This window comes from Miniopterus schreibersii, assembly GCF_964146895.1.
Source record: "Miniopterus schreibersii genome assembly, chromosome: 21".
In the NCBI taxonomy this organism is placed as follows: domain Eukaryota; kingdom Metazoa; phylum Chordata; class Mammalia; order Chiroptera; family Miniopteridae; genus Miniopterus; species Miniopterus schreibersii.
Genome location: NC_138123.1, coordinates 16,689,574 through 16,712,392, shown reverse-complemented (window position 1 = coordinate 16,712,392; position 22,819 = coordinate 16,689,574). Strand labels below are relative to the sequence as shown.

Sequence of the window (22,819 nt, the reverse complement as noted above, 5' to 3'; positions counted from 1 at the left end):
ATAAATTGAAGCCCTGACTCTTACCAGATTTTATGTCCTAAAACAGGACAGATTCCTCTCCACTGTGCGCCTCCTGGGCAGTGTTTCCTGGCGAAGGGGCTGGGCTCTGTGATGTGTACAGAGCTGACCTGACTTTCTCTACTCAGACTCCTCGGAATGTAAGATCAGCTCCCTGAGCAGGCTCAGAAAATCCCGGGGTGGCCACATTGATTCCTTCTCCCCAATAAAAATGATACCAAAAGATAAATAAAAATCTAAGCACTATAGCTCTGATGCTGTGCCAATCAGTGGAAACATGACAAGCGGCACCCAGCACAGTCCTTGGCACAGAGCAAATGCCAGTGGTTGAGTGTTTAATGCACCACTCAGCAGTATACCTACTTTCTTTCATATTATTTCAGGAAATGCACCCCTGTTATTACAGGAAAACTAATTTACCCTGAGCTTTCCAAGATAAGAGCTGTATAAAAATCGAACGATTTGGGAGATAGATATTTTTCTGTCATTCGCGGTTTTCAAGAGCTTTAGGTGATCCCAAACCAGGGAACTGATGGGGGAGGGGGAGGTGTAGGTGATTCAAAATGCCAGTAACTGAGGTTCCTGGGTCCTAAACGCAGCAACCCCGCCTGGGAACAAGGGCCTGCCCGTGCTGAGGCCGGGCAGCTGGCCCTGGGACCTCCTCACCTTAAATCCCCCCGATTTATGATGCCTCCCAGTTACAAGGGAAATGGAGAAAGAGCAGGTGAGCAGGTTAGTTAAATAGTTTAATCAGAGCAGTTTTACAATTCTAAAATTAACAAGCAGACTTGTAATAAAAGAGCTCCAATGTTTGCAAAATGACTGCTTCCATTCTGAACCTGCCTTTTTATTTGTAAAGAGCATTACATTTAAAAGGACTCAAAATGGAGTGACTGATTGATCATCCGTGTCTGTTGATGCAACTGATGAACTCCCTGAATGGATATTGCTTCAGCACTGGTATTAAAAAATGGCCAGACGAGAGGTCCTTACTCAACAGCTGGTCACGGGTGGCCTAAGGAAAGAGAAAACCCACAGAGGTCAGGTCCACAGAGTCACGTTGTTGGTGGGTGGCGCTGGCTCGGGACACACGTGCGCCCACGGTGCTTTGTGCAACGCTGTTGAGAACAGTTGTCGCGGACATTGTCTCGCGGGGGCAGCTGGCTTCCCGAGGGTTTTCTCTGTTGGTTTAAACTTGCATAATCAACATGCGATGAGTTATTTCTTTTGAAGGTGTGTTTTTTAGAGTCTGTTCCACACACAGATTTCGGAGTTGCAGGGCTGCATCAGCGTCACGGAGAGGAGGACTGGAGCTTGGGGGGGGGGGTGGCGCGAGGGGACAGCGGATGCGAAGGGCCCTGCCCGGGACAGGCCCATCTCCTTGCGAAGTGCACAGATGGCTTTTCTTACCCTCCCCCAAAGAAAAAAGACAAAGGAAAAGACCTCGCCAAAGCAACCTAAGGAAGAGTGGATGTGAGGGACCACGGTGCTCTCATGCACGCGTCTTCTGCATAGCTCGACCCACAGAGTAAGGCACTGTTTCCTCGCCGGCCGCCCCCCGGTGGAGACGTGAGGACCGTGAGGGCCGTGGGCGCGGCCGCCGCCCCTGCGACCCCCCAGGAGCCCAGGCGTCAGTGTCAGCACTGAGTCCAGAATGGCTTTCTTTCCAGGGTCCTATGTTGTCTGCATGTGAGCTTCGATTATTCTTCGGTCTGTCTTCTCAAAGCAAATACTCAAGGTGGGGGGACAGCCGGTCAGGTCTTCAGCGCCCCGAGGCAGGGGGGCCAGTGCTCACACACAGCCGATGTGAGAGAGAGAGACAGAGAGAGAGAGATGGAGAGACAGAGAGAGAGTCAGAGACAGTCAGAGAGAGAGGGACAGTCAGAGAGAGAGGGAGAGAGGGAGAGGGAGAGACTCAGAGACAGAGAGAGGGGGAAAGGGAGAGAGAGACAGAGAGAGAGTCAGAGAGCGACAGGGAGGGCAAGGGTGCGCGGGTTTCGCAGGGGATCTGGGTCTGAGTTAATTCAGCTGATCTTCATACTGTTTCCGGAAACAGTCCCCTGCAGGGAAGAACTCCCAGCATCTTTCCTGATACATCTTCCACACATAAGACTCCTGTCGAAGCAGAGAGAATGCATTGGTGTCAGGTCTCCCCCAACAGCTGTCTGCTCCCGCAAAATATAAGAAACACACATGTGTTATATATCACGTAGTGCGATTCTGCATTTACACACAGACACAGATGTCGCTGGAGAAGCCAAGCTCACTCCAATCCTACCTCTACCAGGCCTTACTTACTTCTAGTAATGAACAAATAATAATCTTCACCTGGACCATAACATAATAGCGAAAAAACTCATTTGTGGGATATAATTTCAAGGGATCTTTTAAAAATATTATTGTTAATTTACTCCTTCGAATTTAAACCATTGACAATTGGAAGTGAATTTTGTGGAGAGAGAATTTCAAATAGCTTAAGAACAACCCTAGACATTCAACATGCAATTATTTTAACTGACACAATGCTGTGTGGGTTGAAGTTCATGTGAAATCATCTGCTATCTAAGAAACCAAGGGCATTATAGTCATCAAAACCCAAACGCAGCATGTTCCGCTAACAAGAGTTTATTCCTATGTGGAGCCTACTTGTCTACAGAGGAGAGCTCTGCACACTCAGCCTGGACCCGGGAGTTTCCTGTGAAGGTGCTGTGATGAACGAGGGGAACTCCCTTAGTGTTGAATGCCCACATTTTGTTCCAAAGTGCAGCCCTTGAGGATTTGGTCACCCTTTCCTACCTGTCCTGTGTGCTCTGTTTCATCTTTATTTATGAGATACATCAGGAAAAACCTGCAAAGACAGAGAGAAATCAGCAGGGACTGTGTGGGATGTCAGCATAAACAGACACTTCTGAGCCCACTGCAGGCCAACTATTCACGCTGGTGCTGGAGCAAAATGGGTCAGAGCTGGAAAAAAATGCTCCAGCATCCAGAGCTTACCCTCCTTTTAAACTATTGTTTCAAGAAGCTGCACTGTGCACACAGATGAAGCACAGCTCAGGAGCTGCTCTGTACAGGGCAGTGGCGACCCCACCTGAGCTGGGCCACATCCACTCACAGGGCAGGAATCACACTCCTAAATGCAAAACTGAGGATTAAAATGTTAGCTAAGTGCCAATGTCACACAGTTGTGCATTCCAGGCCCCCCTTTTTGGGTTACTCTGCATCTCTTTTGCTTGATGTTAAAATTGGGTCAGAAACTAAGAGGGATATTTTACCAAATTCTAGTTAGAGCTAGTCCCAAGCAACAGCCCAATTCTCACGTATTTTTTGAAAGCAACGTTTAACTGTTTCTAACAGTGCCTATGAGAACTTGGGTCCTCAGGAGACAGCTGGAGGGTTCCTATGGCAATGGGGAACAGCTGGGGGAGGCCCTCCCAGAGGCCCAGCTCCCTTCCTGCTCATCCTGTCCACCCCCCATGACCCTCCCGTTCTAGAGGGAATCATTCCCCTACGTGCACCTGCTCCTGAGGGAGGGGAACCCTCACTGCAGGTCTCTCAGAGGCACGTGGAGCCTGCGCTCAGTCACACAGAGGAAAGGAAGCAAGCTCTCTCCTAGCTCTCAGTCCGCAAGACAGGCCCGGGGCCTGGTAGAGGCTGAGCGTCCGACGGGCACACTCACAGGTAATTGGCCAAGTTGTGCTCCTGTAAGGTGTGGGTTTCGAAGCCGTGCGGCACCGTGTCGAAGTAGTCATTGCCTATCCCGCAGATGAAGCACTTGGTCTGGAAGACAAAGGATGGATCGAGAGGTCAGAGCTCAGAGAGCAGAACAAGGGATTCCACTCACCACTAGGGGCCGCTGCTTCCTTTAAGCCAGTTACGCTCACGCGCAGGCAGGCGTGCAGCGTGGCCTATGGGCAACCTGTGGCGCACTGTGTCTCACGTGGGTGTAGCCACCAGGCACATGGGAGCCAGCAGTGAGAGGCGGAAGGACGCACACAGATCCCGGTGGCAGGAAAGCAGCACATGTACCTTCCTTATTTTCTCCAGCCAAACTGAGAACACCAGGCTCAGTGGTCACACTTGCCCAGGACACTGACTCAAGTTACCTGGGCAGACTGAACGTGTGCTCCCCTGAATCTGCAAACCCACCCGGACCAAGTCAGAGGACACGGGGCAGGTACAGACAACCTCCCCCAGGGGCACCAAGCTGCGAGGCATTCAGTCTCCACCCCAAGGGCTGCCCTGGGTCAGGCACTGTGCTGGGCACACAGCTCAGCCACACACACGCAAGGGGATAACTTCCAGCTCCAGGAGCGGGCTGCCTGCTCTTTCCACTCCTCGTCCCAAACACGCCTCCCTCCTCGGGGCCTGCAGAGCAGCACCTGTGGGACCTGCCACCCGCACGCCTTCCCCACCAGCCCGAGGACAAGCAGGGCTGCCATTGAGGGTTAGAATTTCACATGCCAACTCGAGTGCATTCAGCAACCTGTCCTCATGGGGCCCCAGACACTCATCTTCCCCGCAAACAGGAAGCTCTTTAATGCCACTGGAGGCCTATTTACTTTGCTCTAGATTCCAGGGCCTAGAATCAAGGTGGTTAGGACGATGTATGGAGTTCTCTCTGTTACTGAGCAGCTGCTGACACCCAGCTGTCAAGTCTTCCCAACACCTAGTCTCCCAACTGACCGGGTCACATGGAGCAGCTCCACCTGGCACCTGCTCTTCTCTGTGTCACCTCTCAGCTACCCTGTGTCACTGAGCTGCCATCCTCCGGTGGCTCATCTGGACACTGGGCCCACTCTGCCTGCTCCAAACCCTCATGCTCTGGATCCAGCCAGTGGCGAGGTCTTCCCGTGCCACGTCCAGAGTACTGCTTGAGTCTGTCTGGTCCCTTTGTCCTCAGGGGCACTACTTAGCAAAAACCTCATACCTCCTCCCTAGAAAATGCTGATGGCCATGGCCCTGCCCCTGGCATGGCCACTTCCTAGGTCACTCCCTCTATTTTAGACCATGATTATCTTTTAAAGTGTAAGTCCAAACTCCTCACTACCCCATTTAAACGCTTTCTTATGTCCCACAGACTAAGTTACACTGCAAATTTCCCTTAAACAGCTGGCCTCACGCAGCCCTCACACTCCCCAGCCCCAGGGAGCAATGATTCTACCTGAACCACCACGCATGCTTCTAAGAAAAACTTAAATTCCCTAAAATCCGAGTCTTAGTGGATGTATCCTGGGTGGTGACACCCATGGAAGCTCACATGGGCTGTGACCCTGGAGATGTGCACAGTGGGGCCAGTGGGAGGGAGGCTGCCACACTGTCCTGCTCGCTCTCTCACAGCCAAAGGTCTGCAATCTTCACGACTCAGCTTGGGACCCCTTCTTTTAGGAACTCCCCTGAACATCGAAGGGGACAGCAGACAGCAGCTCAGACCCCAGCTCTCAGGGCTTCGTCCTGTAAGGGCCCCTGGACTGCTCTGTAACCACCTGTTTGCTTATTTCCCAGTGACCCCGTCATTCTGAATGGATAGTCTTCCATGCCTTGAGGGGTGGATGGTGTCATGTGACTGCACGTACCCAGGCCCCCCAGTTCCAGCCCAGCACACTGCTCGGTCATGTGTCCTGGCAGCTGAAAGCAGGCAAAGGAAGCACACCCAATGCCCCTCCTCTCCTGCTCACACACTCAGGACTCCTTGACAGGGGAGTGAGGAACATGGGGACACTCGTCAACACGGTCGAGTCAGAAGCGGGGGGACTGACCTCCATGTCCTCTTTGACTTGCTCCTGCTGGTCTCTCAGTTCTCCAAAAGCATCAATAATTAAACCTAGTGTCAAATAAAGAACTGTTTAATATTTATCAGAGAATCATAATTAAATTCACAAACCCTGGCTAATCCTTTATTGGAAGGGAAAGTGTACAGCCATGCCGTGCAGCGCTCAGAAATGAGAACCATCGTGCGCACACCTGGTGCTCCCAACAGGGCTGGGCCTTCTCTCTCTGGGGGCAGAAATGTGCACAGTTAGGGGCCAGCACTCCCTGAAAGGGGTCACAAATGAGGTGACAGGCAGGCGAAACCTTCAGACAACTTGGCGAATACAGACTGTTACAGCCAATTCCACGCTGAAAAACAGCAACTGGGGTTTACGGTCGTGATGCACAGAAAACTCCACTCATATGATTTTCAGGTAATAATTCAAAAACCCAGCAAGACCATATCAACTGGGGGAATTTGTCTCAAGTCATTTTCCCCCAAGTTCCTTATAAATAAACTTTGCAGACCCCAACTGCTTCTCTCCTGGGATGCTGGCGGCACACTTTCTCCCAAGGGTGTCACGACTCGGCCCTCAAAAGAAACATTCTCGTCACACTCGGTAAGGACACCGAGGACGGACCTGTTCCCGTACTTCACTAAAGAACTCAGAGATAACATCACATTTACTGACGTTTAATTCAAGCCAGGATAACAGTATGAGCAGCAAAGACCTCGAGTATTCCCTGAGAGAGAAATCTGCACTCCCCAGGGCCTTGCTCCAGGGGCCGTGGTTGGTCCCGACGGCCCTGCCACCTTCACTGTGCCTGGGCCCATTACTTAGACCTGTGGGGGCTCGTTTCCTTCCAATGAGAATCCCACCCCCATCCCACAGGCTCACTGGCTGTGCCTCATTTTTTATTTATTTTTTAATCTTCACCCGAGGACATTTTTTCCCTTGCTTTTCAGACGGAGTGGAAGGGCGGGAGGGAGAGAGAAACATGGATGTGAGAGAGACATCGACTGGTTGCCTCTGACACACACCCAATCGGGGCTGGGGATGGAGCCCACGACCCAGGCACATGCCCTTGACCGGAATCAAACCCAAGGCCCTTCGGTCTGCAGGCTGATGCTCTAACCACTGATCCACACCCACGAGGGCAATTATGCCTCATTTATAAAGAAGCTTTTCAACAGCCGTAGGCTCAGAGATGATCATTTCCATCTGACAGACCCAGAGGTTGGGTGGCGCCACCGAGCTGTAACGCTCACGGGCGGCAGGGCCGGCATCGGAGCCAGGAGAGGGCTCCTTCCATGGTGTTGCCGGGCACCTTCCCCTGCACCCGAAGGACCCGGGGCTCCGCCCCTCGCTCCGAGGAGTCAAGTGGGAGACGCTGAGCGGAAAGGTCTGCCTGGCTCTCCCGGAGGACACCTGTGGGTGGGGCCCTGCGGCTCAGGCTCCGGCTCGTCCGCGCCTGTGAAGGGCTGTGACCTGTGTGGCGGCCCAGAGGCGCTGTGACCTGTGTGACGGCCGAGAGACGCTGTTACCTTGTATGATAGCCAAGAGGATGACAATGACAAAGAAGAAGAAGGTGATGTCGAAGATGATCCGATAGATCTCGTACTCGTCCCCCGCCGGGTCCTCGATCTCGTCACCGATGCCGCCTCCGGCTCGCACGCCCACGTACATGTGGAACATGTAGCACTGGGGAGAGAGGGTTACTCCCTCGGGTTCCGCCCCCCAGGACTCCGCCCCCCAAGGAATCCACCCCCAGGACTCTGCCCCCCAAGGAATCCACCCCCAGGACTCTGCCCCCCAAGGAATCCACCCCCAGGACTCTGCCCCCCAAGGAATCCACCCCCAGGACTCCGCACCCCAAGGACACTACCCCCTAAGGACTCTACTCCCCCAAGGACACAGCCCACCCCCAAGGACTCTGTCCCCAGGACCCTGCCCCCACGAGGACACTGCCTCTGGGACTCCACCCCCCCCAGGACACCACCGCCCATGAGACCACCCCTAGGACAATGCCTCCCAAGGACACCGCCTCCGAGGACACTGTCACTCGCACACACTCCGCAGCCTCAGTTCTCTCTCTACTTCCTAAGCCCAGTCGGAACCTGAGTCTCAGTTTTCGCTCCCTGTCCGTTTCAGCATCTGTAATGTGATGCAAACATCTGCCTCACACTGCTGTCCTTCAAACAGAGGCTATGGGGCACGTGCCCACACATCTGTCCCACCTGTCACACCTGGCGCCCTGCCCACACCTGTCACACCTGGCGCCCTGCCCACACCTGTCACGCCTGGCGCCCTGCTCACACCTGTCACACCTGGCGCCCTGCTCACACCTGTCACGCCTGGCGCCCTGCTCACACCTGTCACGCCTGGCGCCCTGCTCACACCTGTCATACATGGCGCCCTGCCCACACCTGTCACGCCTGGCGCCCTGCCCACACCTGTCACGCCTGGCGCCCTGCCCACACCTGTCACGCCTGGCGCCCTGCCCACACCTGTCACGCCTGGCGCCCTGCTCACACCTGTCACGCCTGGCGCCCTGCTCACACCTGTCACGCCTGGCACCCTGCTCACACCTGTCATACATGGCGCCCTGCTCACACCTGTCACACCTGGCGCCCTGCTCACACCTGTCATGCCTGGCACCCTGCCCACACCTGTCACGCCTGGCACATAACAGACACAGCAAAGGGGACGTAAGAGCCCAATGTATAACAAGATGGAATCTTAGACATTAAGCTAGAAAAACCAGCCTCAGCAACACTGTCTCCTCATGCATCTCATATGAGTATAATCCTGAAACATTTTCTACTTTAGTATCCAGAATAAAGAGGAAATGCCGCTCACTGTGTACACCTGACACCTGGGAGCATCCACTGAGGTGCAGCTGCGGTGCCCACGGTGGATAAACAGGGTCAGCAGAGAGCTTGGGGGGGGTTTCTCACCCCAGCACTGTTTGTATTTTGACCTGGATAATTCTATGTTGCGGGTTCTGTCCTGGGCATTGCAGCGTGTTTTGGAAGGATCTCTGGGCTATACCCACTAGATGCCAATAGCACCCCTCCCCATAGACAATAAAAAATGTAGACAGACATTGCCAAGTGTCCCCTGGGGGAAACCATGCCCGGTTGAAAGCCACTGGCTTAGAGCACCCAGTGTTTTCTCCATTCAGGACAAGCCCATGCTCTCCAGGTTGGCCCCTCCTCAGCCACACTTGTCCCCCAGCTGATAGCTCACCTGCTGGACTCACGCGTCCTCAAAACAGCATCCCCGATCCCAGACCTCCTGGCACCTTCTCTCTCGCAACATCCTTTCCATTCTTACCCAACTCCTTCTCACCCTTTAGACCTCAGTTAAAGTCCTTCCTCCACGAACCCCCCCGGGACTGTTCCAGACACTGGTTTACCCAACGATGTCACCCACCTCTGACAGCTTCCCTGGCAAGGAGCCACACCCCGGCTTTCCTCTCCATTCCTGGACTCCCCTCTTCAACCCCCATGGCCCCGGCTGCCTCCCATCCCATCTCTTCATGAACTGTCACCCAGGACCCTCACTGGGGAGCTTCCAGCTTCACACTTAACTATCATTTCTGTGCCACTTACTTAAATAACTTCTCTTCACACCTTGAGTCTCTTTCCTAAATTCCAGACATGTATGTCCAACATACTTATTTTACGTTTTTCTATCAATCTCACTCCATGAGAACGGGCTCCATTATAACAAGAGTTAGTCTGGTTACTGAAGGGCCATCAGAGCCCAGACAGCGTCAGCACGCGAGAGGCCCGTACCCATCACGGTGGGAGGAGTGAGGAGTGAACAGACCTCACATTCTCAGATCACCTTACAAAGCAAAAGTGCAGGCAAAGAACAGGCAGTGAGGGGACCCCATGATGCTCACGGTTCAACAGCTAAGTACCGGCAGATGCAGAAAATTCCAAATGCCTGGAATTAATGAGCAGAATTAACTAAAGACTATGTCACTCATAATCATTACAAGTGAGGCTTGGCAGTCGGGTACACAATGAACAAGGAGTGTCCGGGAGCAGCTCTGCCCCTGCCCACTGCTCGCTGCTCTGAGCTGGGGGAGGGGTCTCTCCCACAGGGGGCCCAGAAAGTCCTCCAGAGATAGCTGGTGAGACAGCTGGTGCCTGGGCCTGACCCGCACCCAGGCCTCCCGAGACTTGAACACTCAGATTCCCTGCACCACTGACAGAATCAGCCTCTGGGAGTAACATCTGCAGACAGCCACTTAAAGAACCATTAGCATTAATGTCTCAGGACTGCGGGTCTCAAACAGTGCTTGAATCGATTAGCAGTGAACCTGTGGGAGGAAGAAATCTTATTTTGACTGTACATTCTTGCATCCTGTTGGGATTGTTTTACCGTATGCATTTCTTATTAAGAAAGAATCAGGGTGACATGTTTCTCTCCAAATCTGTCTTCTTATGAATGTAACGGGGGCCACAGTAAATGGGTGGCATCACTATTGCAGCTGCCCCCTCTTTACTTAACGGCTAACAGCAGGCAGGCCCCTGCCACCTGTCTGGCTCCGCTCTGTTTGCAGCCCCCCTATGGGCAGAGGGTTCAATTTGGACAATCTACCTGGCTCTGGCCTAGCACATCTCGAGGGCCAACTCTGGCTCTCAGGTTTCCACACCAACACCCAGGTGGGCCTGGAATGCCTTGCTCGCCAGGACCTGCTCAGTTGACATGTCTGTGGCTAAGACCATCCAGCTGACTCCTTTCACTAATTCCTCCTGACCAAGACTTTTGGGCTACATTTCTGCTTCCCACGTAGAGTTCTGCCACAGGGAAAGGAATGTGTGGACTTGTTGCACGAGCTCTTAATGAGCAGGATGTTGCTATTCTGACTCACACATCGAACTCTCAGGAGCCTGGTTAATGTGAGTCTGTCCTCAAGAGAATGAGTCATTTTTAGTTTCTATTGTAAAGTTGAAGAAAATACCCCGGGATGGGGCTAAATTACTAAAGACAGTGTGTAATCTTTTCAGATCTCTTTCCACCATCTTGCCTCACCTGGGCACATCGCTGTCCCTGCTCACCTGCGTTCTGCGACAGCCCTAAGGGTTTTGAGGAAGGGGTTCCACCATAATCCAGTAACAAACTGATGGCCCTGCTGAAAAGATAGGCAGAGTCCTGTGGATCTGATTCTCGAGGCTCAATAAAATGCCAGTGTACAGAGAGTAAAATGCACAGCTCACCTGTGGGATTTTGATGCTGGTTTCCCCACCCTTACCCCCACTCCCTGGTTCTCCCAGAACTGGCAGATAGCTGGCCTGGGTGGAATGAGGCCGAGTGTGAACACCCACTCACAGGGGCTGCCAGCTCAGCTGTCAAATTAGCATTCTGCTCCGGAAAATGGAAATCCTTCCATCCCCTGGCCTTCTCCCAGCATCCGCTCAAACCTGGGTAACAAGAGCCAGAGAATGGAAAGAAGTAATTCTGAAGAACAAAAAATATACTTTGCTTAAAGAATCTGGTCATAAGGAAAGAGGGTGTCTGGTGCCACACAAACCAGGAAGAGTAGCTGTCAGTCCTCGGGATCTACGGTTCTGTGCCCCCCTGTCCACCTCCTGAACTGCTTCACCTGGGGGGAGCCACTATCCATGTTGCATGTAGGGAACATGAGGACGACCAGCGTCTGGTAGGTTGGTGAAGATTCTTATAAGATCTTTATCTCGGAGGGAAAAAAGAAGTGACAGAAGGAGTGAGAAAGCGTGAACTAGAGAGAGAAGATTATTTGCTGGGAAGGCAGGGTAAGGTGAGTGATTCGGACCCATTACCTCACAGCTACGACCCTGGGACTGGACTTTCTTTCTATCTCAAGCACCTGGAAAGCTTTTCCCAGAGCACACAGGTCGTGCTATCTCCCCTGCAGTTTCTGGTTCCAGGGCCCAGGGTGGATTTAAGAGCTGCCCTGTGACTCCTGTGTACCCAGGTGAAAATCCCTCCTTGCAAGATGGGTGCCCGTTTAATATGCCCAGTCAGTTCCTCTGGCTCTCCAGCTACAATACACTTTTGCCCTTAGACTTTAGATCATATTTCACTCTCTCCTCCTACAATCCTCCAGACGAGCTTCAAATTCTATCAGGATGCTGTTGCTTTAATGAGATTCCAGGGCTAAAAACACCATGATCTTAAATAACTAAGTACACAGGAAAGAAAGAAATGCAAATATCGCCCGAGTCTGAGAAACTGTGGCGACAGTGCCCCCTGCTGTGCATTATGAAGCACTTCAGGGTGAATCCTGTCCCTGCGAAAACTTGTGATGTCCCTTCAGACCCCAAGAAACGAACAACCTGAAACAACAGGCAATGGAAGCTCAGGATGATGTAGCTACAATGTGACACAAGTGAGGAAAATCCAGCTCAGGGCTATGCTGGACTTCAGCCTGTGAAAGAAAACGCGAAGGAGACAGGCTTAAAGCAGGTGTTCTCCTTTGAGAACTGAATTAAAGAAACTAAGCCAGTCACTTCCCAGGCCACACTGCTCCCTGCTGGTCGCTTTTCATAAGCATGACGGTAAACACGGTTTCCTTTCCAAAACCTCACTGCGCAGACATTAGCAAGATGCAAAAAAATAGAGCCTTTAGACCGAGACTACTCTACCCAGCAAGGCTATCATTTAAAACGGAAGGAAAACTAAAGAGCTTCCCAAACAAACAAAACTAAAGAAATCTGTCACCATCGAACCAGCATTACAGCCCTAGCTGGCCTGGCTCAGTGGTTAGAGCGTCGGCCAGCAGACTGAAGGGTCCTGGGTTCGACTCCAGCCAAGGGCATGTGCCTCAGTTGCAGGCTCAGCCCTGGTTGGGGCGCGTGTGGGAGGCAACCAATCGATGTCTCTCTCTCACATCAATGTTTTTCTCTCCCTTCCACTCTCTTTGAAAAGCAATGGAAAAAAATGCCCCCTGGTGAGGATTAAAAAAACACCCAATCCCCAAACCAGCATCACAAGAAATGTTAAAGGGATTTCTTTAAGAAGAAGAAAGGAAGAAAAAAAGAGCATAAATATGTGTCATAAGTTGGCAATAATAGGTATCTATCAATAATCACTTTAAATGTAAATGAATTGCCCGGCCAGGCATGGCTCAGCAGCTGAGCGTTGGCCTAGGATCCAGGAGATCGCGGTTCGATTCCCGGTCGGGGCACATGCCCGGGTTGTGGGCTCCATTCCCAGTGAGGGGTCATGCAGGAGGCAGCCCATCAATGACTCATCATTGGTGTTTCTCTGTCTCTCTCCCTCTCACTTCCTCTCTCTGAATCAATAAAGATATATTTTTTAAAAATGTAAATGAATTAAATGCTCCAATCAAAAGACTGAGTAGCAGAATGGATGAGAAAACAGGACACAGACATACGTGTCCACAGGAGACCCACCTCAGAACGAAAGGCACAGAAGAGACTGCAAGTAAAGACATGGAAAAAGACATTTCAGGCAAATGGAAACAATAAAATAGCTGGGGTAGCAGTACTTGTATCAGACAAAATAGATGTCAAAACAAAGCTATAGTAAGAGACAAAGAAGCACACTACCTAAGGATAAAGGGAGCAATCCAACAGGAGGGTGTAACCCTTGTAAACATTTACCTACCCAGGAGCACCTAAGTATGTAAAGCAAATCTTGATGGACATGCAGGGAGAGACTGACAGTAATATGGTCATAGCAGAGACTTTAACACCCCATTGACATCACTGGATAGATCTTCCAGACACAAGTCAACAAGGAAACAGTGGCCTTATATGACACATGAGACCAAATGGATTTAATTGATATTTTCAGCACATTTCACCCCAAAGCAGCAGAATATACATTCTTTTCAAGTGCACATAAAACATTTTCCAGGATAGACCACATTGTTGGACACAAAACAAGTCTCAATAAATATAAGTAGACTGAAATCATATAAGCATCTCCTCAGATCACAATGGTATGAAACTAGAAATCAGTTATAAGAAAGAAAACTGAAAAACACACAAACACATGGAGACTAAATAACATGTAACTAAAAAATCAGTGGGTTAACAATGAGATCAAAGAAAAAAATTAAAAGGTACCTTGAGATAAATGAAAATAAAAACACAACAACCCCAAATTTATGTGGCACAGTGAATGCATTCCTAAGATGAAAATTCATAGCAATACAGGCCCACCTCAAGAAACAAGAAAAATCTCAAACAAACAATATTATCTTACACCTAAAGGAAGTAGAAAAACAACAACAAACAAAGTCCAGAGTGAGTATAAGGTAGGAAACAATAAAAATCAAAGCAGAAATAAAATAGAGTCTATAAAAGCAATGCAAAAGATCAATGAAACCAAGAGCTGGTTCTCTGAAAAGGTAAATAAGATTGATAAACCTTAACCAGACTCATCAAGAAAAATAGAGAGAGGACCCAAATAAGTAAAATCAGAAATGAAAGGGAAGTAACAACTGACACCACAGAAATACAAAGAATTATAAGACAATATTATGAACTATATGCCAACAAAGGACAATCTGGAAGAACTGGATAAATTCCTAGAAACATGCAATCTTCCAAAACTGAATCAAGAAGAAACATAAAATTTGAACAGACTGATTACAATCAATGAAATACATTAAAAAGAACAACAACAAAAAACAGTAATCAAAAAACTCCCAACAAAGATGATTTCAAAGGTGAATTTTACCAAACATTCAAAGAAGAACTAACACCTATGTTCCTCAAACTATTCCAGAAATATCAAGAGGAGGGAAGACTCCTAAGTTCATTATACGTGAGGCCAGCATTATCCTAATTCCAAAACCAGATAAAGGCACTACCAAGACATAAATTTATGGGTCAATATCCCTGATGAACATAGATACTAAAATCCTCAACAAAATATCAGCAAATTCAGTTCAGCAATACATTAAAAAGATCATACACCATGGTCAAGTGGGATGTATTCCTGGGATGCAAGGCTGGTATAATATTCGCAAATCAATTAATGTGATAAATCACATAAACAAAATGAAGGATAAAAATCATATGATCACATCAATAGATGCAGAAAAAGTACTTGAAAAAATCCAGCACACATTTATGATAAAAATTCTCAGCAAACTAGAAATAAAATACCTCAACATAATAAAGGTCATACATGACAAATCCACAGCTAACATCATACTCAACTGGAAAAGTCAAAAAGCATTCCCCATAAGATTAGAGAAAAAACAGGGATGTCTGTTCTCACCACTCTGAGTCAACATAGTACTGGAAGTTGTAGCCAAAGCAATCAGACAAGAATAATAAAAGGCATCCAGATTGGAAAGGAAGAAGTAAAACTGTCATTATTTGCAGATGACATGATACTGTACATAGAGAACCGTAAAGATTCCACCACAAAACTACTATAACTGATAAAAGAATTCACTAAAGAAGCAGGATACGAAATAAATATTTGGAAATTGGTTGCATTTTTATACACCAATAATGAACTATCAGAAAGGGAAAGTAAAAAAATAATCCCATTTACAATTGCATTAAAAAAATAAAATACCTAGGAAATAATTTAATGAAGGAAGTAAAAGACCTGTATTCAAAAAATTATGACACTGAGGAAAAAAACTGAAGCAAAAACAAATAAATAAAACATACACCATGTTCATGGATAGGAAGAATTAACGTCATTAAAATGTCCATACTACCCAAAGCAATCTACAGATAAAATGCAATTCCTATAAAAATACTGATGGTGTTTTCTTACAGAACCAGAACAAATATTCCGAAAACTTATTTGGAACCATGAAAGACCCCAAATAGCCACAGCAATCTTGAAAAAGAACAAAGTTGGAGGTATCATGCTACCTGATATCAAACTACACTACAAGACCGTAGTAATCAAAACAGCATGGTACTGGAATAAAAAGAGACATAGATGAATGGAAAAAATAATAGAGAGCCCAGAAATAAACCTATACCTAAATGGTCAAGTAATATTTGTTAAAGGAGGAAAGAACATACAATGGGGTAAAAGGCAGCTTAATCAATAAATGGTATTTGGAATACTAGACAGATACATGTAAAAAAAAGAAACTAGACTACCTTCTTACACCATAAACAAGAATAAAATCAAAATGGATTAAAGACTTAAATGTAAGACCAGAAATCATAAAATTCCTAGAAGAAAACATAGTCCGTAAACTCTCTGCCATTGCTCTTAGTAATATTTTTTTCTGATACATCTCCTCAGGCAAGGGAAACAAAATGAAAAATAAACAAATGGGACTACATCAAACTAAAAAATTTTGCACATCAAAGGAAACTATCAACAAAACAAAAGGACAACCTAGGGAATGGAAAATGTTCACTAATGATACATCTGATATGAGTTCAAATTCAAATTTTATGAAGAACTCATACAACTCAGCACCAAAAGAAGAAATGATCCAATTAAGAAATGGACAGAGGTCCCGGTCAGTGTGGCTCAGTTGGTTGGGCACTGTCCCGTGCACTGAAAGGGTTGCCTGGTTCGATTCCCGGTCAGGATACATGCCTGAGTTGCAGGCTCGATCCCCGGTAGGGGGCATGTGGGAGGAAGCCGGTTCAATGTTTCTCTCTCCCTTCCTCTCTCTCTCAAAATCAATTTTAAAGAGTGTTAAAAAAAAATGGACAGGGGTTCTGAATAGCCACTTCTCCAAAAAGGATACACAGATGGCCAATAAACATATGTAAAGATGCTCAGTATCACTAATCATCAGAGAAATGGGAATTAAAACCACAATGAGCCCAGCCGGGCATGGCTCAGCGGTTGAGCATCGACCTAGGATCCAGGCGATCAGGGTTCGAGTCCCGGTCAGGGCACATGCCCGGGTTGTGGGATGCAGCCGATCAATGACTCTCTTATCATTGATGGTTCTATTTCTCTCTCTCTCCCTCTCCCTTCCTCTCTCTGAAATCAATAAAGATATATTTTTAAAAAAACAAACAAAAAAAACCCACAATGAGATACCATCTCACACCTGTCAAAGGGCTATCATTAAAAAAAAATCAACAAACACCAAGTGCTGATGTAGAGAAAAGGGAACCTTCATGCACTGTTGGTGGGAATGCAGATTGATTCAGCCACTATGGAAACCAGTACAGAAGTTCCTCAAAAAATTAAAAATAGAACTTCCATATGACCCAGGGATTTCACTTTTGGGTAGCTACCTGAAGAAACCCGAAACACTAATTCAAAAGAATATATGGACCCCTATGTTCACTGCAGCATTATTTACAATAGCCAAGATATGGAAGTAACTCTAGTGCCCATCAGCAGACGGCTGGATAAAGAAGATGTGGTACATATACATAATGGAATACTACTTGGCCATAAAAAAGAATGAAATCGTACCATTTGCAACAACATGAAGGACCTAGAGAGTATTATGCTAAGTGAAGTAAGTCAGAGAAAGACAAATACTGTATGATTTCACTTATATGTGGACTCTAAAGAGCAAAATAAATGAACCAATAAAACAGAAACAGACTTGTAGATACAGAGAACAGACTAATGGTTCCCAGAGGCAGAGGAGGGGGAGGTTGGGAAACTGAGTGAAAAAGGTGAAGAGATTAAGAAGTACAAGTTGGTAGTTACAAACTAGTCACGGGGATGTAAAGTACAGCATCAGGAGTATAGTCAATAATACTGTGATGACTATGTAAGGGGCCAGTTGGGGCCTGCAAATATTGAGGAGAACACTTTGTAAAGTATATGATTGTCTAACTACTATGCTGCACACCTGAAACTAATACAAAATAAGAGTGTAAACTGAAAAAAGAAAACTAATAAAAAATGGGGGGTTGTAGTCCTGAAACCGTAGGGTTAATCGTGTAGCTTCTTACTCAGTAGTTTCAAAGACAATCAGCTGGACACGCCGAGTCTGGTTCGGTGTGTGCAGTGCACAGCCGCAGCTGCAAAGAGCCTGGAGCTGAGAGGGCTGATGTCCTGTCCCTGAGTTTTCTCTGGCATTAGAGAAACATCTAAGCTACACACTTATGATGCCTCCAACCTCCCCAGCCAAAGGCCCGGGAGCACGTTTCCTGTGGCCTGCGGAGATGCCAGCACCCACAGAGCTGGCGCAGAGGCAGTCTACACACAAGGACAGAAATCGCCCAAACTGAATAAAACCGAGGCTCTCGCTCAGTCCTGAGTCCACACCTGGAGACATCAGGAGGCCTTCATTCCTTCCCCTCAAGTGAGGAAAACTCCACCTTCTGTACACACCCCAGGTAATCGGGTAAAATCAGCCAGGTATAGGCCGTCTTCCTGGCCCACCTCTGGTTCAGTAACGCACGGTTCTTCAAATGAACAAAATCAGTGGAAACTCACACGAGAGGGAGATTCAAACGTGGCCACGCAAGGATACCATGAGGGCAGAGCCAGCTATGGCTCCGGTGTGAGAGCAGGGCCCCGCAGGAATCTGTCCTCCTGCGGTAGGGGCGGGGGTCGAAGACTGTTCCGCCATCTCACAGACGCCGATCCCCCCACCTGAATCGCCCTCCTTCCCACCACTCCCAGCAGGTCGCCGAGCAGCACGCCCTCTGGCTGCGGGACTCAGCACGACTCCCCGACCGAGGCCGGCGGGCTGAGATTTAGAACCGGGTGGTGCTCCCAGAGGACAGAAACTGTGGGCGCAGTGCCTGCGGTCGGTACTTATTGACCCTCCTCCTGCGTCTGCTCTGCTCCCTGCCTCTGGCCAGCGCTGCCCCACGTCCTCAGGGTCACGGGGTAGACACCGAGGGGCTGTAGAGGCAGATGCAGAAGGGAGGCGAAGGATCTCTAACATCTCCACCTCCCAGGGCCTGGAGTGCGTGGGGATGTGGTGAAGCGGAGGGTGCTCAGTGTGGGTCGGCAACTCTGGTGGAGGTCACAGTGGAGATACAGGCCCCTCTCCCCCGGGCCCATGGCCTGGTCCTGCAGGGAGCCTTGTTCAGTTTCTCAGGCTTCCTTCAGGAACACCGCACGCAGCTCTGCAGCACCTGCAGCGCACACTGCAGCCCTGCGCGGGCACGCGGCCTCGGCCAGCATCCCACACCACGATGCCCAGGGCCTGGCTTCCCCCACGCGATATGACACGCATCTCTATTTAAGTAGCTGATGCTTTTCCTGTGTATGGTCTACCTTGATCAGGACTCTACAGATGACAATTTACGTTATTTCCAAATTGTGACAGCTGCTCACATCCTTGAACATGCGGAGGTGTGTTTGTGAGTAAACATTTAGGTCCATTACCAGCAGGGGACAGGGGAAGGGTAAGTACACTTACACGTTTGATAGATACTGTGACACTCTAAAACTGTTCATTTAAATTCCCAACAGCTATTCAGGAAAGTGCTAGCTTTTCCCTCAATTCAACAACTCTGGGTATTAACATATGTAATATTTACACACCTGACAGGTGAGAGTGGGACCAGGCTGCTTGATTTCATTTCTCTAATTGTGACGGAGGCTGAGAACCTCCCACAGTGACAGTCACGGCCGACTGGACGCATCGCCTGCGAGCTGTCCAGTCACACAGCTCGCTCACGTTTCTGTCGGCTCTGCTCCACGCCCCGTGAGGGCTGCAGGCCCAGGACACGGGCCTCCGCTACCATGGCGAACAGGTCCCCCAGTCTGCCACCTGTCTAAGACGTTGCTTTCGGCTGCTCCTTTTCAGAGTAGTTTTTATGCTTTCATGATCCCAAGGTTTTATGTCATACTCAGAAAACCTTTCCCTGTTTAAAAACTGTTCCCATATTGTTATCATTTCAAAGGTCCGATTCTATTCTTTTATTGTTTCCTTTTTTTTTTTTTGCATTGAAGTGTTTGTTCCACTCAGAATTTATTTTGATTTAAAGAACTAAGTTGCTCCATTTTTATCAGTTTTCCCCAAATGGTGTGTCCATGGAACCAAAACCGTTTACTGAGTTGCTTTGCATTTCATGATTTCAAAGCCACTTTTATCATACTTTTTATTTCTGCGTGTACCTGAACCTGTTTACAGACTCTCTACTCTGCCCCACTGACTTCTCCTGCACACACTGTCTTAATCACCAGCCTTTTGCTTCTGTCTGTACGCCTTTGGGATGTCTCTTCTCTAGAGGAACGTGAGCATCGTTACGTCGGTCTCTGGTACTCACTCACCAACCCGTTATGTAGGCACCTCGCTGGCCAGCTGGGAGGGAGTCATTTCCTTCCACTCAGAGGATGTATTTGGTCTAATGTCCCTTCCTGACCTAAGGTCTCACCTACGGTCAGTTCCGATTTGCCAATATCGGAGCAGGTTAGAGGACAGTGACACAGCAACATGAAGCTTTAACATCTGTTGATTTTAAAACCAAGGCCAGGAAGGTCGTTTAAGCCAGGATACTCAATATAAGCAAAAACTTATGGTTCTATTAAGATATATATTTTTGAGCCCTGGCCAGTTTTTCTCAGTGGTTAGAGCTTTAGCCCTTGGACTGAAGGGTCCTGGGGTCAGTTCGGGTCAAGGGCATGTCCCTGTGTTGCGGGCTCACAGGCCCCAGTCAGGCACATGCCAGAGGCAACTGGCCGATGTGTCTCTCACATTGATGCTTCTGTCTCTTCCCTCCCTTCCACTCTCTAAAAGATCAATGGAAAAAATATCCTTGGGTGAAGATTAACCAAAAAAAAAAAAAAAATACTTTGAGCTTTATTAACTTTAGGTAAAGTTGTTAAGGTGAACAAATAACTAAGGCTTCAAGCCACTCTCCAGGGAGATCCCGTCCCCTGCTGCCTGGACCCGGTGAACCCGGCGTCCCTGCCAGCCCTCCCTCTCCCACACCTGCGGAGCTCGCCCCCACCAGGCGGGGAGGCAGAAGCGTCCTTCGTGTTCCTGAAAGTGACAGTGATCCTTCTTTAAAGACCACACGAATCCATGCTGTGACCACTGCCTGCCCTGCGCTGCTGAAGGATGACCACACACATTTCTCAGACCGATGGGCAGACAGTCATTCCTTTCCTACGAGACTACACAGCATGAACCTACCGTGAGCATATCATCACATTTCATGTCTGGTGCGTCACCATCTTCGCTTTTATTGTAGAATTTTCGGAAGAAATTGAATGCCACCACCGTGTACAGGTATACGACGACAGCCAGTAAGCCAACGGTCAGCACCAGCTGGAAAGCATGCGACATTGAACATGTGTTAGAACCTGAGACACGTGACCTGTGGGGGGAGAGGGGACGTTCATGTGGGAGGGAGGGGACGGCTGGGCACAAACCTCGACTCACTGCCCAGACAGAAAGGACCCAGATCTGGTGTCTTTCCGACCACCCAGGGGGGACTTCTTTTCATGTTTTCATATTTTATCAAGTTGTCATACTATTTTATGTAAAACTTGACCACTTAGTTGGCTAACAAATGCATACTATAGCTGGAATATAAATAAACTCTGATTTAATTCCATATCCAAATTGATAATATTAATAAGCAGCTTAAATGTTCATCTTTCTATCATCTAAATACTTAACAGTAGGTACTACATTTAGCTCTTTCTTTTTATAACATCTATTCCCTTTAAATAATATATATTCCTTATTAAAACTCTCTCATTTATGATAGTAAGACCAATTATAAATCATTTTTTCTTTTAATCACATCCTAAAACTAAACAGAAATATGCATTGCTTCTAACATCTGGAAATACACACTATTAATATGTAATACAAATATTAAAAAAATAAAACGGAGAAGTCCTGCTCTGTTAACAGGAAGCAATGATCAACGTGAAAGACTTAACAGCCGATACCAGCACTATTGCCAAGGCCACCTCTTCACTGTGTAATTAATGTCAGTGGAAAAGGTCTTCTTTCAACTATGTAATCTTTCTTCAACTCCAAACTATACTCTCAGAGAATGTGTTTGTTAAACGTGGCTTCCAGCCAGCTGGTGAAAATGCATCGATGGTGCCAGCACAGAAATCCTAAACCCGGGAAGTGTCTGCTTCCTGGGGTGGCAGCACATCCCTGTGCCCCACCTGAGGGGCATGTACTCAGTGTTTTAACAATCACTTCGTAATCATCTGTATAAAAGGCTCTCTCCATAGAGAGCTTAATTCACTTCTATAAATCAAGGACAGAGCCACTGCAATTCCTGCATGTTTAGCCATAAGGACTACTAAAGTTTTATATCTTTCTGCAAATGAAAAATTGGCACTTCAGAAATAAAGCAGCCATCACAACACAAGTTCAGAAATTAGTTTTAAGCACTGCTGACCTTTTGAGTGAACTACTCCATAGAGCCAGCATCTCCGGTTCTATAAACATGCCAGGAGCAAAAAACCAACGTGCTGGCTGATGAACCAGCACCAGGCACTGTGTCCCTGGAACCACGTGCCACTCACGTCATACTTAGATTCAAAAACTGAAGGACAAACATGAGAACAGTGTGCGGAAATTTAGAAAAGCAGAGATCGTAATAATGTGAACTTGCTATGGACAGGCTTCCAGATTTTGGGAGGAGTACTGATTTAAAAATAGGCTGGCCCTGGCCAGTGTTGCCCAATGGTTAGAGCGTCGGCCCCACATCAAAGGGTTGTGGGTTCAATTTCCAGTCAAGGGCATGTACCTGGGTTGCAGGTTCCATCACCAGCTCCAGTTGGGGCACATGTGGGAGGCAACCAACTGATGTGTCTCTTTCCCATCGTTGTCTCTCTCTCTCTCTCTCTAAGAATCAATGGAAAAAATAGCCCCAGGTGAGGACTTAACAAAAAAAAGATAAATAAAAATATGCTGATTATGACTCTGGAAAAGAAGGACTCAGTTAATCTAAATAACTGACACAGAATGTCACCTCCCAGTGCCCCTTGATAAGTAAAGAATGAATCAATAAATGCACGCTTCCAAGCTAATTCCCCAGTAAGAACTGCGTCAGCATCACACTTAGCTTTCCTTAGAACAGAAGCTGACTTTCTGGAATGAGGCAAGTTTTCCTCCAAGTATGACCTTGGCAAGTTTGCAACATTACTGTCCTTTTTGTGCAATTTAAAAGTGGAGGAAA

The 22,819-nt window shown here is 48.0% G+C and overlaps 1 protein-coding gene across 1 annotated transcript in view; it reads right to left on the bottom strand.

Moving 5' to 3' along the window:
* Window positions 1-744: 744 nt before the first annotated feature.
* RYR2 (ryanodine receptor 2) overlaps window positions 745-22,819 on the bottom strand; it is a 472,766-nt gene continuing 450,691 nt past the window's right edge. The window contains exons 100-105 of the mRNA XM_081124070.1: window positions 20,803-20,937; window positions 7,316-7,472; window positions 5,778-5,842; window positions 3,698-3,798; window positions 2,815-2,866; window positions 745-2,133 (exon numbers count right to left, since the gene is read on the bottom strand). Coding sequence (XP_080980196.1) covers window positions 2,038-2,133; window positions 2,815-2,866; window positions 3,698-3,798; window positions 5,778-5,842; window positions 7,316-7,472; window positions 20,803-20,937 — 606 coding nt within the window. The 3' untranslated portion in view covers window positions 745-2,037. The remainder of the gene's footprint in view (window positions 2,134-2,814; window positions 2,867-3,697; window positions 3,799-5,777; window positions 5,843-7,315; window positions 7,473-20,802; window positions 20,938-22,819) is intronic.